The sequence below is a fragment of the Rhineura floridana genome, chromosome 2, assembly GCF_030035675.1.
Source record: "Rhineura floridana isolate rRhiFlo1 chromosome 2, rRhiFlo1.hap2, whole genome shotgun sequence".
NCBI classification, from domain to species: Eukaryota; Metazoa; Chordata; class Lepidosauria; order Squamata; family Rhineuridae; genus Rhineura; species Rhineura floridana.
In genome coordinates this window covers 171,708,044-171,722,120 of record NC_084481.1, presented here as the reverse complement: position 1 = coordinate 171,722,120, position 14,077 = coordinate 171,708,044, and the positions used below count along the sequence as shown (strand labels likewise).

The window sequence follows — 14,077 nt, the reverse complement described above, 5'->3', positions numbered from 1 at the left end:
CTCCATTTTGGTTAATGACTGTGCCAAGGTATTGATAATCCTTGGCAAGTTCAATGTCCTCGTTGTCAAGTTTAAAGTTACATAAATCTTCTGCTGTCATTACTTTAGTCTTCTTGAGGTTCAGATGTAGTCCTGCTTTTGTGCTTTCCTCTTTAACTTTCAACAGTATTCGTTTCAAATCATTACTGTTTTCTGCTAGTAGTATGGTATTGTCTGCATATCTTAAATGGACAGAAAGTCAAATCAGTATGTGAAATTCTGGGGAAAGGGGGAAACAATTGCTTCTTGGCCTTCATTGCCGCCTCAGGGTTCACAGTGCTAAAGCCACAGCTGTCAGAATTAGGGTCTACACTCTACAGCCTGCCAGGGCTGATGGGAGTTGGAGTCCAAAACAGCTAGAGAGCACCAAGTTGGGAAAAGCTACTATATCCCTAGCAACCCTAAACCCTTCCCTGGCTTCCTCACTTGCCCACTTCCTTCCTACCAATAATATAAAGGTCTTCCTGCCTGTAGACCCTATATATATTGTCCCAGTCCTGCTTCTCTTTCCTTCAACTTCATGTCTCCACCAAGAGGTTCCTGCTTTTCAGACCATTGCCAATATTATTCCTCACCCAGTAGCCTACCGCCCTAGCACTCCCATCTCGCTCACTCCATAGCGTACAGCCCCATCCTCAGTTGTATTTTGAAGCTGTAGCTCATGTTGATATTAGACTGGTTTCAGATCATTCTCCTCTATATGCTAAATGATCTAACTAGAAACTGAATCTGGGTGACAGAATCCTATTAAAAGGGTTAGATCTTATTATTTTACAAGAGAGGAAAGTTAAGAATCAGATCTGCATAGAAATTCACGATTCTTTCAGGCTTAATCAAGGATCTGTTGAGGATGTAGCTATATTATGGGATGCATGTAAATCAGAGACACATGGTGTCCATAAATATAGTAGCAGGTAAGAATAAAAGATACAGAGCTAGGAGGAAGGAGCTGATTAGAGAGGTAACACATTTGGAAATGCAGCTTAAAAGGAATCAAATGAGTGCTTGGTAGCTGCAAGAAATCAAATAAATCAACATGACACTATGCAAGCAGAAAAAGCTTTAGCAATAATAAAACAAAGATATTTTGAGAAAGGTGAAAGGCAAGATAAATTGTTGGCATGGCAATTGGCAAAAAAAAATTAATACCAGTGTTGGAATATAGTTTCAGCCAGAAAACTAAACATTTGGAGGAAGGAATATTTTTTTAAGTATTATAGCAAATTGTATGTGACCTAACAACTTCAAATAGAAGATAGTACTAACATTTTGGTAGAACTTCAGTTACCAGCCTTTTCATAATTAGACAATCATGAATTGGAGAAACCTGTAACAACTGAAGAAATCATAAACTATAAACAAAAAGAATAAGGCCTCTGGTCTAGCTGGGCTGAGTATAGAATTTTTATCATGTACATAAAAGTGAAATGACCCCTATATTGAGAGATTTGTATGATTGTCTGAAGAGAGGGGTAATACCAAAAGCTGTAATCAAGCAACAGTAGTGCTAATTCTAAAAGAAAGGAAAAATCCAGCACAAGTTGAATCGTACAGACCTCTTTCCCTATTAAATGTGGATTATAAGATACTGGCAAGAATACTAACAAAATATTAAACGTGGTTATTGCTAATTACATCAAGCCAATCAGACAGGGCTTACACAGCACAGACAATTAAATACAAATATCAGGAAGGTAATAAATATAAGTAATAAACCAACTGTACTGTTATTTTTAGGTGCTACCAAAGCCTTTGATCGAGTAGTTGTATTTATTTGAAGCTATAGCTGCATTCAATATATCTTTAAAGTTTACTCAGTATGTAAAAACAATTTATTCAAAACCTGTTGCAAAATTGTTAATAGACAGTTAATCAAAGAACAGAGGTTAAAAAGAGGAACAAGACAAGCTATGTCACTCTTATTATTTGCTCTAGCTATTGAGCCTTTAGCCACTGCAATCAGGAGGGACCCCTCAGTTTAAGGGATAAGAATAAGGAATGGGCAAATGAAGATCAGATTGTATGCAGATGATATCATGTTCTCAGTGGAGAATCCGAGTATTACAGATATTTTTGGAAGCATTTTGGGGGATAAGATGAATAAGCAAAAGAGACGAGTAATTCTTATCAAGTTGGACTTAAATGAAAAAAATCTCAGCACATATCAAATAAGGCTGTAAGATATCTGGGGACAAAATTGGTTGATGATGTAAAAAAAATCACTAAACTTAACTATGGCACATCAGGTTTGAATGTAAAAGCTGAATTACAAAGATGGAGAAAGTTAGATATATCATAGTTGGCAAGAGTGAGTGTGGTATGAATGGTCATTCTCCCAAGATTCTCATTTCTATTAAAAGCATTATCCCTGATAATTTATTTTACAGCATTGATGTATTATAAAACTGCTCAGTTAACCAGGCTGAGATATGGGTTTATTGGGAGGAGAACAAGGATCTGTATAATCTTGAGCAGCTCTTTATTCAACTCCCATTAGCCTCTTTGATGTGGGCCCTAAGGAAGGACAGAGATCAGATATTGAATCATAGCCTAATCCCATCTCAACTATTAAAAATCTAAGATAGACATGTTTCCGCATAGCCCCCTCTGATTGGCCCAGCTTGTGTCTTGTCTTCTCTGCCCTTTTCTGAAAACCTCCTCCATCTACTCTTCCTTCACCAGCATCTATACAAAGTTTGTTCACTCAATTATTATGGAGAATCCAGATGTAAGTGTTGTGTTCTGGTGCTTTCCCTGTTCTTCTTTTGTCTTTTAAAATATTTTTTTAAGCAGGATATTTTACTTTAAACCTGGTTATAGTACCACTATTTGTATGGACTGGCAAAATGATATTGAGGTACCTGAGTATCTCTGTGCGCTGCTTCCCTGCATTTTAAAGCAGCTCCTGCTTCTCTTGTACATTTCAGAAAATTAGCTGTTTCCTGGTGAGAGCCTTCAATCAGCAAATGGTGCTAACTCCAGAGGAAATTGTTTGTGTGGAGACAACCTAGTCATTATTATTATTATTTTATATCCCACCTCTCCTTCAAGGAGCTCAAGGTGGCATACACAGTTCTCCTGTGAGGTAGGTTAACCTGAGAGACCATGACTAGCTTAAGATCACCCAGTGGCATTTGTGGATGAGAGAGGATTTGGTCTCCCAGGTCCCAGTCCAACACTCTAACCACTACACCACACTGGCTCCCTCATACACTGGCTCTTCCAGTCCTTATAAAGCTGATATTTAAACAGGAGATTTCCACATCCAGGACCAATCAGAATGTGACCTGGGTGGGGATTTGGCCTGGGACTCAAGCTCAAAGCAGGCCTTAAATTTATACACTTGTTAATTTTATGGTACTGTATAATGTTTTTATACACGTCAGACTCCCCTATAAGGAAAGGTTGCAGCATTTGGGGCTTTTTAGAGAAAAGGCAAGTAAGAGGTGACACAATAAACGTGTATAAAATTATGCATGGCATGGATAATGCTGATAGAGAAAAGGTTTTCTCCCTCTCTCATAACACTAGAATATGCAATGAAGCTGTATGTTAAAAGATTCAGACCAGGCAAAAGTTCTTCGCACAGCTCATTGTTAAACTATAGATTAGGCTACCAGCAGCTACCAGCCATGATAGCTATGCTATCCTTCCACAGTCAGAACCAGTATTCTGAATACCAGTTACTGGAAATTGCAGGAATGGAGAGTGCTCTTGCACTTGGATTCTGCCTATGGGCTTCCCACGGGAATCTGGCTGGCCATTGTGAAAACAGGACGCTGGACTAGTGGCCTAATCCAGCAGGTTGTTCTTATGAAGTGTGACACACAGTATCAACTAGAAAAGCATTTGTTAAATAAAAAATGTCTGTCTCTTCTTTTTTTGGTGCCTTCCTTTGTTTTTATTATGGCTAGGGGGTATCACAAGCTGGGTATGGGCCAGACCTGCTCAGGATTTCAACAACTACAATACTAGCATTGAACAAATGATATGTCTGCATGACTGCTTCCAGGTATAGCAGGCAGAATAATTACATTCCTACCCATCTTGTCTCTTTTATGTGCACTGGTAATTATGTATTTCTGTCAGCTCCATTCATGTACTTCCAGCAACGTACACAGTGCAAAAACAAACCAAATACCTGCTATTTCCTTCGGTTTCCTATATAAGACAGCAGATATAGTTATATTAATGTATCTTCATATCCCATGACTGCCTCACAGTGGTATTAATTATTACTGAGCATAATCCAGAAGCATATAGTTATTAGAGCATTAGACACTGTCACATAGTTCGCATATATATATCATTATATTCTGCACATCCATTTATTGTCAAAATAAGATTTTTTTTTGCTTAATCCTTTTATTAATGTGTGAATACAATTCAGGAGCCTTTCAACAGAACACTGGAGTAGACATATCTTGTGACGTATATGATGAAAAGTGTTCCCATAGTAACAGAAAGCCATGAAAGCTCACTGAATTCCTTTATTTAACACCCCCCCCCAAGATTGTCTCTTACAATAGATGCTTCTAATCTAGAGAATCAAATGACATTTCCTATTATTCAGGATTTTATTCCGCAGGATGCTTGTCAGTACTGGAAAACAATCTTTAGACGATACAGTTCATGATTTTATCTATGTAATTCTTATGTTCTTAACTATTACATTTGTGATGAAGTTCAACAAATGTTTTTCCATGTTATAGTTTGAAATATGCATGTGTGAATATGGTATTCAGTGCAGAAGATTATGCCTCAATTCCAGAGGTCAGAGTGGAACTTTGTATCCATGAGACTCTCCTAAACAAAACAAAAGGTGGTGAAACTATTCAACTCTCTAGATATAAATTCATTGATAAAAAAAACCTAGAGGTTTAAGAATGTAGCTATAGCCAACATATATTTCTATCTAACTTTAAAGAGCAGGGAAATTGGCAGCTATAGTGAATGCACCAGGGGACAGGAGACCTGACTTCCTCTGAGATATTGTACTGCCCTACACATTTGTTAAAATGCAACCAAATTTGGGTTGGTCTTTCAAAGTCCAATCACTTCCTGTGTAGCTTGAAAGAATTTGGTAACATGTGCTTCTGAGCATATGATGAGTATTGGCAACACCTGCAATTAGCCCAAATAACATAGACATGTGCCGTACTGATCCTGTTTTAGCAGGGAAGAAGCAACAATATTAACACAGTTGAAATAGTTCAGATACTCTCTAAATATGTTTGATTTACTTTGCAGTTTTAGTGAAGTTTCCTATGTTAAATTATTTTGTTTGCTTTTGTTCCTGTGAATATGTTAAGTACAGCAACATTTCATATAATTTACAGTAAAAAAAACTCCAAACCAATTGTGGAATAGTGGCACTGACTATTCTGCAGAACAGTCTCCAGTGGACATGAGGAGTATCTCAGTTTGCCCAAGATAAAACAGTGGGAGGTAAAATACATTCTAGCAAATTTCTAGGTGTACTCTGTTTTTAATGGACCATGCCCATCCTTCCTTAAGTGGAGTGGTTTAAGCATAGCAAGCTGAACACATACATCTTGGGCAGGCCAAGTTAATTTTTTTCAACAGCTAGATTCATTGCTTAAGTAGCAATATATTGTAATCAGTGTAATTTTACATCAAACTGCAGTTTCAGATTCAACTGTTAATGCACAAAAATAGAAATAGAATATAAACTCCTATTTAAAATGCAAAAGGCTGTCTTCACCATGACATTGACAAAAAAGGCTTTGAAATTAATAAAAATAAATTTGACACAGATTTCTAAGATGAATAATGAGAGAAATATAATTTTCTATGTTAGATTTTTTGTAGAAACAGTAATAACACAGAAAAGAAGCAAACTAAGAACACCAACAAACATGCAAAAAAATTAATTCTCCATCTTTGGAGATACAGTGATGATTGAATGTTGCTACCACTTACCATATGCTCAGAGGCACATATTACCAAATTCTTCCAAGCTATACAAGAAGTGGATTGGACTATGAAAGACCAACCCAAATTGTGTTTGCCTTTTTAGATTTGTAGGGCGGTGCAGTATCTCCAAGAGGAAATCGGGTCTCCTGCTCCTGATGCATTCATTATAGCTGCCCAATTTCCCTGCTTTTTAAAGTTTGATAGAAATATCTGTTGGTTATAGATACATTTTTAAACCACAGGGTGTTGTTTTTTTGCCTATTACTGAATTTCTCTGTTTTTTAATTTGGGAGGTAAGAAATGGGATCCTGTGTAAGTTTGCTGAAAATGGATTGATCATTTGCATGCTTATTACTCTCCTGCAATCATGTAGTTTAGGTGAAACTGACCATGGGGGGGAGGAGGGGGGAGGGGAGGGGAGGAGGGGGGAGGAGAGGGGAAGGGGAAGGAGGGGAGAGAGGGGGACAGGATGAGAAAGGCACGTCTGATCATTTGCATTCTTATTGAGTTCAATGGGATTTACTCCTGTGCAATCATGCTTAGAATAGGTGAAACTGACCACGGGGGGGAAGGGGGAGGGGGAGCGGAAGGAAGAGGGGAGGAGAAGGAGGGAGAGGGGGCAGGGGGGAAGGTATAGAAGGGAGGGAGGAGGGTAGGGTAGGTTTGAACATTTGCCTGCTTATTGAGTTGGGATTTACTCCTGTGCAATTATGTTTAGGATATGTGAAACTGACCTGGGGAAGGGCAGGGAGGGAGGAGGAGCTACAAGCACCAGAAGAGGGGCTGACTGTTAAACCACTCTGGCCACTGGAGTTCTGTTAGAGGAATAGGAGTCTCCTAACAACTTTCAGCACCCTTCCCAAGTACACTTCCCAGGATTCCTTGGGGGAAGCCATGTCTGTTTAAAGTGGAAAAAATGTCTGATTAGCCAAGCCAAACTGCTGTTAGTCTGGTTTTTAGAACACTGACAGTTGTTTCGTACTGAGCATGTCTATGCTATCACAGACTCCAATGTTAATTTTTTTAAATTAATTAAAAATCAGCCAGGTATTTTTTAACCTGTAAACTGCAGAATATGAAGGTCAGAGTACAGGGCAAGGTCAGTAATAGGATTTCAGGCACCCTTTGAACATGGCTGATTTTTAATTAATTTCAATAAATTATGAGACCACTGACAGAAAAAAGTCCAACAGGGTCCTGTTTTCTCTCTCTCTCTTTTTACACTTTGAACTCTCGATTCTATTTTGAGGGTTGTTAAGCAAGTGTTTCTGAGTTCAGGACGATAAGTTTTGTGAGATTTTATATTGAAATGAGCTTATCGGAACAGCAGAATGGCATGGGTGTATTTTCAATTTAACATTGCAGAATGTGAAAAATCCACTCTCATGGCTCTACAATAACAATTAGAGTAAAGTGTATGTATGACTGATCTTAGAATGTTCACTTTTGCTCTAGGTATAGGAACCAGAAATCTAAAAGAAAGGCAAAGAACCAAACCGTTCATTCTTATGTGGCATTTGGGGCAAGATTTTTTAGCTAATCATCTGCATAAAGCAAAGCTAGCAAAATGGATGAAAAGTATATAAAAGAGCAACAGAAGAAAACAACTAAAAATGAGAAATGAGAAATAGAAGAATGATCATGATAGTCTCTTAGAAAAAGCAACAGTGCCATTTAGCACATTAATGACTTACAAATTTACTGTGGCATGATCCTTCATTGGCAAGAGCTTACCTCATCAGATGAAGAATGGTTATTATGACAAATTTGTCAACCTTTAAGACTCTTTCTTGCAAAAGTATGGTGCTACTCTCAAAAATTAATATGACCAGAGCAATGTGAGAACTGCCATCATCTCAAAGCATCCAGAATCCTTTGTGTAGCCTGCAGTCATTCAATGTGGGATGTTACAGTACAGTGGTCTACAGAGGCAAGCTGACATACAAACCCAACCAACAATGCTGTCTGCCTTCTTTGGTACAGCAGGATTTTTTTATTATTACATTTACATGCCATTTTCCTTCAAGGAAGAAAGTGCATGCAGAACAGTTAATAAAGCTGAATGATGTGTGGACAGTCCAGTATAAATCCAATCACTAATGTACTATTGTGTCAATGACATGTTGCAGAATACGCACACACACACACACACACACACACAGTCTGGAGGGATCCTGAGAGGTGGTGACTGGTCCAACATCACCCAATGAACATCATGGCTGAGTAGAATTTGAAAACCTGCTCTCCAATGTTGCAGTCCAATAGCATTAAACCACACTGGTTCTCTGGAACTGCCAAATTTACAGTCCAATCTCCCTCCCCCTTTCACATGTTTGTGTGTTTCATGGTGTGCACCAAGATGTAGAGCAATCACTCACACCCATCTGTAGGAGTTGCATCCATCTCTCTTTTGAAAGAAGCAGGTAATTCTTATATACTGTTGTTTTCAAGGGCCAAAGTAGACATGACAGGAGAAGACCCATGGATCAGAACAGGACCGCACTGCCATTAAACCCCTACAAAACCAAGGTGAGAGTGGAAAAGGGAAGACCAGTGATGTGGGGGAAAGCCAAAACACTGATTTTTTTTGAAGGAAGGCTTGGCTTTCTATTTCTAAAAATGTATAGTTCCATCATATTAACTAGCAATGAATGGACACTATGAGCGTGCATGGAAAGTATTTCCTATCAAAGGATCTCCTTTTTGTAATGTGTCCCCCCCCAAAAAATTACAACAGACTGCCACCACAGGCTGCACCTATTTTTGGGGAAAACACCTCTCTAGGCTGTTCAGCAGTGGGGTGTATACTTGTGTGTTCTAAGCCCTATTGACAAGAACCCCTCTCTCTAGCCCAGCTTGAGGAATAACACAAAGAAAGGAGCTGTGGAATTAATTTCCAAAAGCCCGAAAGACACAAGAATTAAAAGATCTATTTTAACTATCCTTAGATCACAAGTGATAGCTTAACAACTATGCAGTTTAGCACACAGGGAAGGTTTTAGCAAGACTTTCCAAAGAAATGTCTTTTTTAAGCCAATGAAGTCAACAATCAATGAATGTAAAGAAAATTTATTTGAGAGAAGGGAAAGGAGGACAACAGGATCATGTACAGATTTTTAGTAAAAATAAAAAGTAATCCAACATAGCTAGATATGTTACATACTTGAGCAGAGTATTTAGTTTCACAGCATATGCAGAGTTCCTTGAAGAATAGATGGTCTGATAGAACATTAGTCTCTGGCAGAGCATCTCAGGCCACCTGATTTGCATGGTTCCAAAGGAGAAAAATCCCACATATTTATGGGAATTTGAAACCAATTAAAGCTGATTTCCTTCCTAAAACATTAATTTAAATCAATGGCAAAATAAGCTCCATTCCTGATGTAAGTGGTCAAGGTAGCCAGTCAGAAATTTACTGAGAAATTGGTTCCACTTTCCTAATGAGTTTGAACTTCCATGACAAAACAGTTAGCTGCACAGACTAGTTGGCTATTGGATTAAACTGAGAAAGGATAACTGGAACAAAGGTATTGCTCTGTACAGAGGGTTCTCAGCAGGCATCCAGAGTCCTTGTCACTTGGATGGTGATATTTGCCTGTATCAGAATATGGTAGTTTGGCACATATACCATTCGAAATGGGCAGTTCCAAAATTCAATTGTTTTTTTCACACAACTCACAGCCTTTTTTAAATATAGAGCCAAAATTAGTTTGGTAACAGATTGCAGTACCTTTATCCCCTACCCCCACCATTGAAAGCCATGTAAGAGAAGTGCATACTACTGAATGTTCATGTTTCAAAATATGTTCAAGTATTCCAATAAAAATAATTTCCAAGTAAAGATTTGAAATATTTTTCAAACATAACTTTAAACTCCACTAGCAGAGAAATCTAGCCCAGCCCAGCACTCCCCACCCCTAGATCTGCGGGATGGATGGAGTTGGGAAGTGCCCCCTCTGCTGGCAAAGAAGAGCTCCACAGTTAGGGCATCTCTGCTACAGAGGCCCCCTTTATGTCCACAGAACCTGAGGATGCACAAATGCACTTGGCAGGTCACCAGTGGTGTCCATATCGTTTGATATGGCAAGTACAGCACAGGAGAAGGGCAGAGCCTTGACTCTGCACTTCAGAGGCACTCAGACAGCAGCAATACTTTTGTTTTCAGCAGCCTTTGAACCTCATTGCAACACTAAAGACAAGATTTAGGGGAGAGGCAGGGTCTTGTTTCTGATGTTCTGCTCTGCTGGCTACCAAGGCTAATGAACCCATACAACATTAAAAGGATTTCCTCTGGGAATTAACACAAAATAACTTTCTGCATTCATAAAATCAGATTATATGACCAATTCATTCATTCCCTAATTATCAAGAACATTTCTATCTGTTTTAGAAGGACATCAATGAGCAACAACTCATGTTAAACTCAATGCAAAGTCCTCCTTTATTCAAATCACCATCTTTTACTAGCTGATATACTGTATTAAGGCATGGGTAGGGAATCTCAGGTCCAGCTGTGGCCCTTCACATTCTCTCCAGGACACATCTCACCAGCCACACCCCTCAAGAGCCCTGCTTCTCACCTTCCGTGAATGCTTTTGCCTGGCAGGAATGTGTCTTGAGATGCCTCTTGCTTGCCTGGATGGAAGACAGAGGGTTCTGCAAGTGGGTGTGGAAAGTAGCCTACTCTACAAAAGTAAGATTTACAATCACTGCTCCACCCACTTTTGCCTCTAGCCTGTTCACTACCGGGATGCACCCCCAGAAGATTGTCCATAAGGGGATATGACCCTCACGCTGAGAAAGGATCCCTATCTCATGTTAAGGAATTCAACTTATCTAGTACCTATAAGTACAACTTTTAAAAATAAATAAATATGAACTACAATAGCAATCTGTGAAAACTCTCAATAACTGCCTTTGACACACACAAAATGTGTTTGCATGGATTTCCCACTTGTAATTAGAAAAGGAAACACAATAGTTAACTCCAAATATTACCTAAAAATGAAGAAACTATGGACTTCTTCAGCAGTCAGTTGCATGAATCTGTTAACATCTACACAGGATTCTAAAATGTTATCCTCCCTTTCATGGGGAGGGGATGCTATTCAGTAAGAGATCTCCATGTACCAAAATAGGCATTTCCAAGTGACTGGCAGATCTTGATGCAATTTAAATATGCAGAAAGAGAGTGGCGTGTGGAGAAAAATGGCACCCAATACATAGGGGTAAGTGTAGGATGCTCATTGTCAGTACAGTCAGCTGTGACCATCAATTTTGAGAGAGGTCTCAGATTCCAGCCACCCACTTCCCCCTGACCCCATAACAGATTATCAGAACCACATATCTATTCGTTGGGGAAGATCTCTGTATTGCTACAGTATTCATACAGCTGGTCTGCCACTCTCCACAAAGTTCTCTCTAGTGGAACTATAGTACATGTGCATGGTGCAGAAGTGGTGTGTTGCCTTTGAAGTGGGACTCTCCCACTGAAACCACAGTTCAACCATGAAGCTCACTGGGTTGCCTTGGGCAAGCCATTATTTCTCAGCCTACATACCTCAGAAAGTATGCAGGCTATTTGGCTGAATGATTTAGGCTATAATTCTACACAAAGTAAGGGTTTGCCTTTGATGGAATTTAAACAGCCCAACTGGGCAGAGGACTGCCACCTTGTTTTAACAATTATGTTTCTTCTTTCAGGAAAAACCTTAGTGGAACCAATCAAAACCATTTTGTAAAACGTTACAGGGCACGGAAGCAGGATTGATGTTAATGAATCATAAGGTATTTTATACAATGAAAAGGAGAAATTATTTTTAGTGTAAATATACATTTATATAATTGCCCCAAACCTTCTCCTAATAAAGTATTTCTTTGTACTGAAAAACAAGAGCATACAAACTTATTTCTTCTTTAATTTAAGTTCTTAAGGAAGTTACTGAGAACAGCGAATGCGCTAACAAAGCTGTCAAGCAACACTGAAACATATACCAATCTGTCTCAGCTTTTTACACCCAAAGTTAAATGTAGCCTGAAAGCGTAGCACACAATGTTTTGATCTTTGTGAGATCCCATAAAGCTGAATTGTCAGGGTTGTGGGTTTGCTAAAGGAAAACTACAAGTAATTATCCTTCGGCTAGCTTTGGTTCTGGTGTCATCCCCTGTAGACCTCAGAATACAATCCCACAGCAAGAAGGGAAGACAACCTGCAGCTCTATTTACTTACCTAGCAGAGAGCCAATAAAGATGACAACTTGCACAACAGTAGTAAAATGTCGGTAGGTTTGTTCTTCCCTGTATTCTTCATCTTCTGAAGTCCCGTTTCCGTGGGTGCTTCTATTGATCCCCACAATTTGTGCACTGGACGTGTTCAAGGCGGCCGTGGCGACAACATGATAGGACCCACGCTCACTTTCGTTGACTAAAACCCAGCTTGCATTGTACCCCATGACGAGATGTCTTTCTTCTATCCGCTTCCTTAACAGTTCCCCCGCACAGATCCAATGCTCTTCACTGAACAAAGCACGCAGCCAGGAACTGCTTCTGTAAATACAGCCAGCTCCATTATGTCTCCCTGAATTTCTGGATCCCGGGAAGCCTGTCGCGCTTTTCGTGTCTCATTCCATTCACGACAGAATGGGGAAGAGGAGCAGCAGGGGAAGCTGACTGTGGCTGGTACTCCGTTGTCCCATCTTCCTTGCTTCAACCCCGTGCCACTGTGCGTGTGCCCCTCCACAGTGTGCTTGTTCTGTCACAAACATAAAACGAGGACAAAATGCGCTCTCTGCCTACCCCTTCTGCTCCAGTGATCGTATCCTGCTTGCATCCAAAGGGGACCCTAACTAACCCAGCTGGGGCTCTTTCTTCCAGTGTCAAGGTTTTGCTTAGCTTTCATATCCTTGCAAATTGCATCTCTCTCTCACACACACACAGATAAATCTTTAGGCAGGTGCCCTGTCAATCTTCAGCGAGCCACAAAATCTCATGTGGATTTTTTTAAATCAGCGCAGCTTCAAATTAAGCACAATTTTCTTTTAAACATGGCAATTGCAAAGTTCTTGAGCAATCCTGGTTGCCTTTTGCATTTTAATAACTCTGTATTTGTGGTGCTGCTGGACAAGCTGCAGAATGAGCACCTCTTGGTTTGTCTGCATGGGCAGCTGCCTCGTTTGTTCTCAGTAGTGTCGCCTGGGCTCCTTGTTGTTGTTTTGATAGAGACAGCCAGACTGGGAGTGTTCTCGTGTTACTCTGTACCCGGATACAAGTTGCCTGTACCTGTGTACAGCTGCTCCTGAGAAAGATTCTACACCTGGTGCTTTTTCTAGTCACCACGTGTACCTGTTCCCTGAATAAACTGGAGCTCTGCTCACCTGTTCATGTCTTCCTGCATTATCTCCACGTGATTTTGAGCGTGTATAGCTTTCTCCCGCAAGACAGTCTCTCTCAGATAGTCAGCTATCGGCACCTGCTGTCAACCGGAAGTGAGATAAAGGAGAAGCGTCAATTGGTGGAGCGGGAACCTTGAGCAGAGCTAGGGATAAAGCCCGGTTGACAGAGCTGTGGAACTGACGAAAACTGACTTGTTAGTTTCAGGGGAGGTCAGAGGAGGAGAGAAGGGGAAAGGAAAGGAATGGAATGGAATCCAGTCCCTAGAATAATAAAAAAAAAGTCTGAGGGAAAGCTCAGCAGAGGGAGGAGGGGGAGAGGGGGAGGGGGAGGGGAGAGGGGGAGGGGGAGGGGGGAGGGGGGAGGGGGGGAGGGGGGAGGGGGAGGGGGGAGGGGGGGAGGGGGGAGGGGGAGAGGGAGGGGGAGGGGAGAGGGAGGGGGGAGGGGAGAGGGGAGAGGGAGGGGAGAGGGAGGGGGAGAGGGAGGGGAGAGGGAGGGAGGGGGGAGGGGAGGGGAGAGGGAGGGAGGGGGGAGGGGAGGGGGAGGGGGAGGGGGGGAGGGGGAGGGAAAATGTAATCCTAAAAAGGCTTACTCTGAAGTAAGTCCCCAGAGTTCAATGGGGCTTATTCCCAGGTAAGTGAGGGAAAGCACAGCAAATGAGGGAAGGAAAGAAAGGAGTTCAGCAGCTGAAGGATCACAGTGCAAACCCAAA

General features: G+C 40.7%; 1 protein-coding gene across 2 annotated transcripts in view; it reads right to left on the bottom strand.

Annotated features, from left to right (window-relative positions):
- The window catches only part of GPR176 (G protein-coupled receptor 176), a 56,070-nt gene extending 42,591 nt beyond the window's left edge, over positions 1-13,479 (bottom strand). Inside the window, exon 1 of one of the 2 annotated variants that reach the window (XM_061611466.1) lies at positions 13,350-13,479. Coding sequence is in view for 1 of the 2 variants with exons in the window: in XM_061611465.1 (XP_061467449.1) it covers positions 12,206-12,428 (223 nt within the window). In the remaining variant the exon portion in view is untranslated. Of the gene's footprint in view, positions 1-12,205 lie in introns of both variants that reach the window. The other variant, XM_061611465.1, reaches the window with a different exon arrangement.
- Between the last annotated feature and the right edge of the window lie 598 nt (positions 13,480-14,077).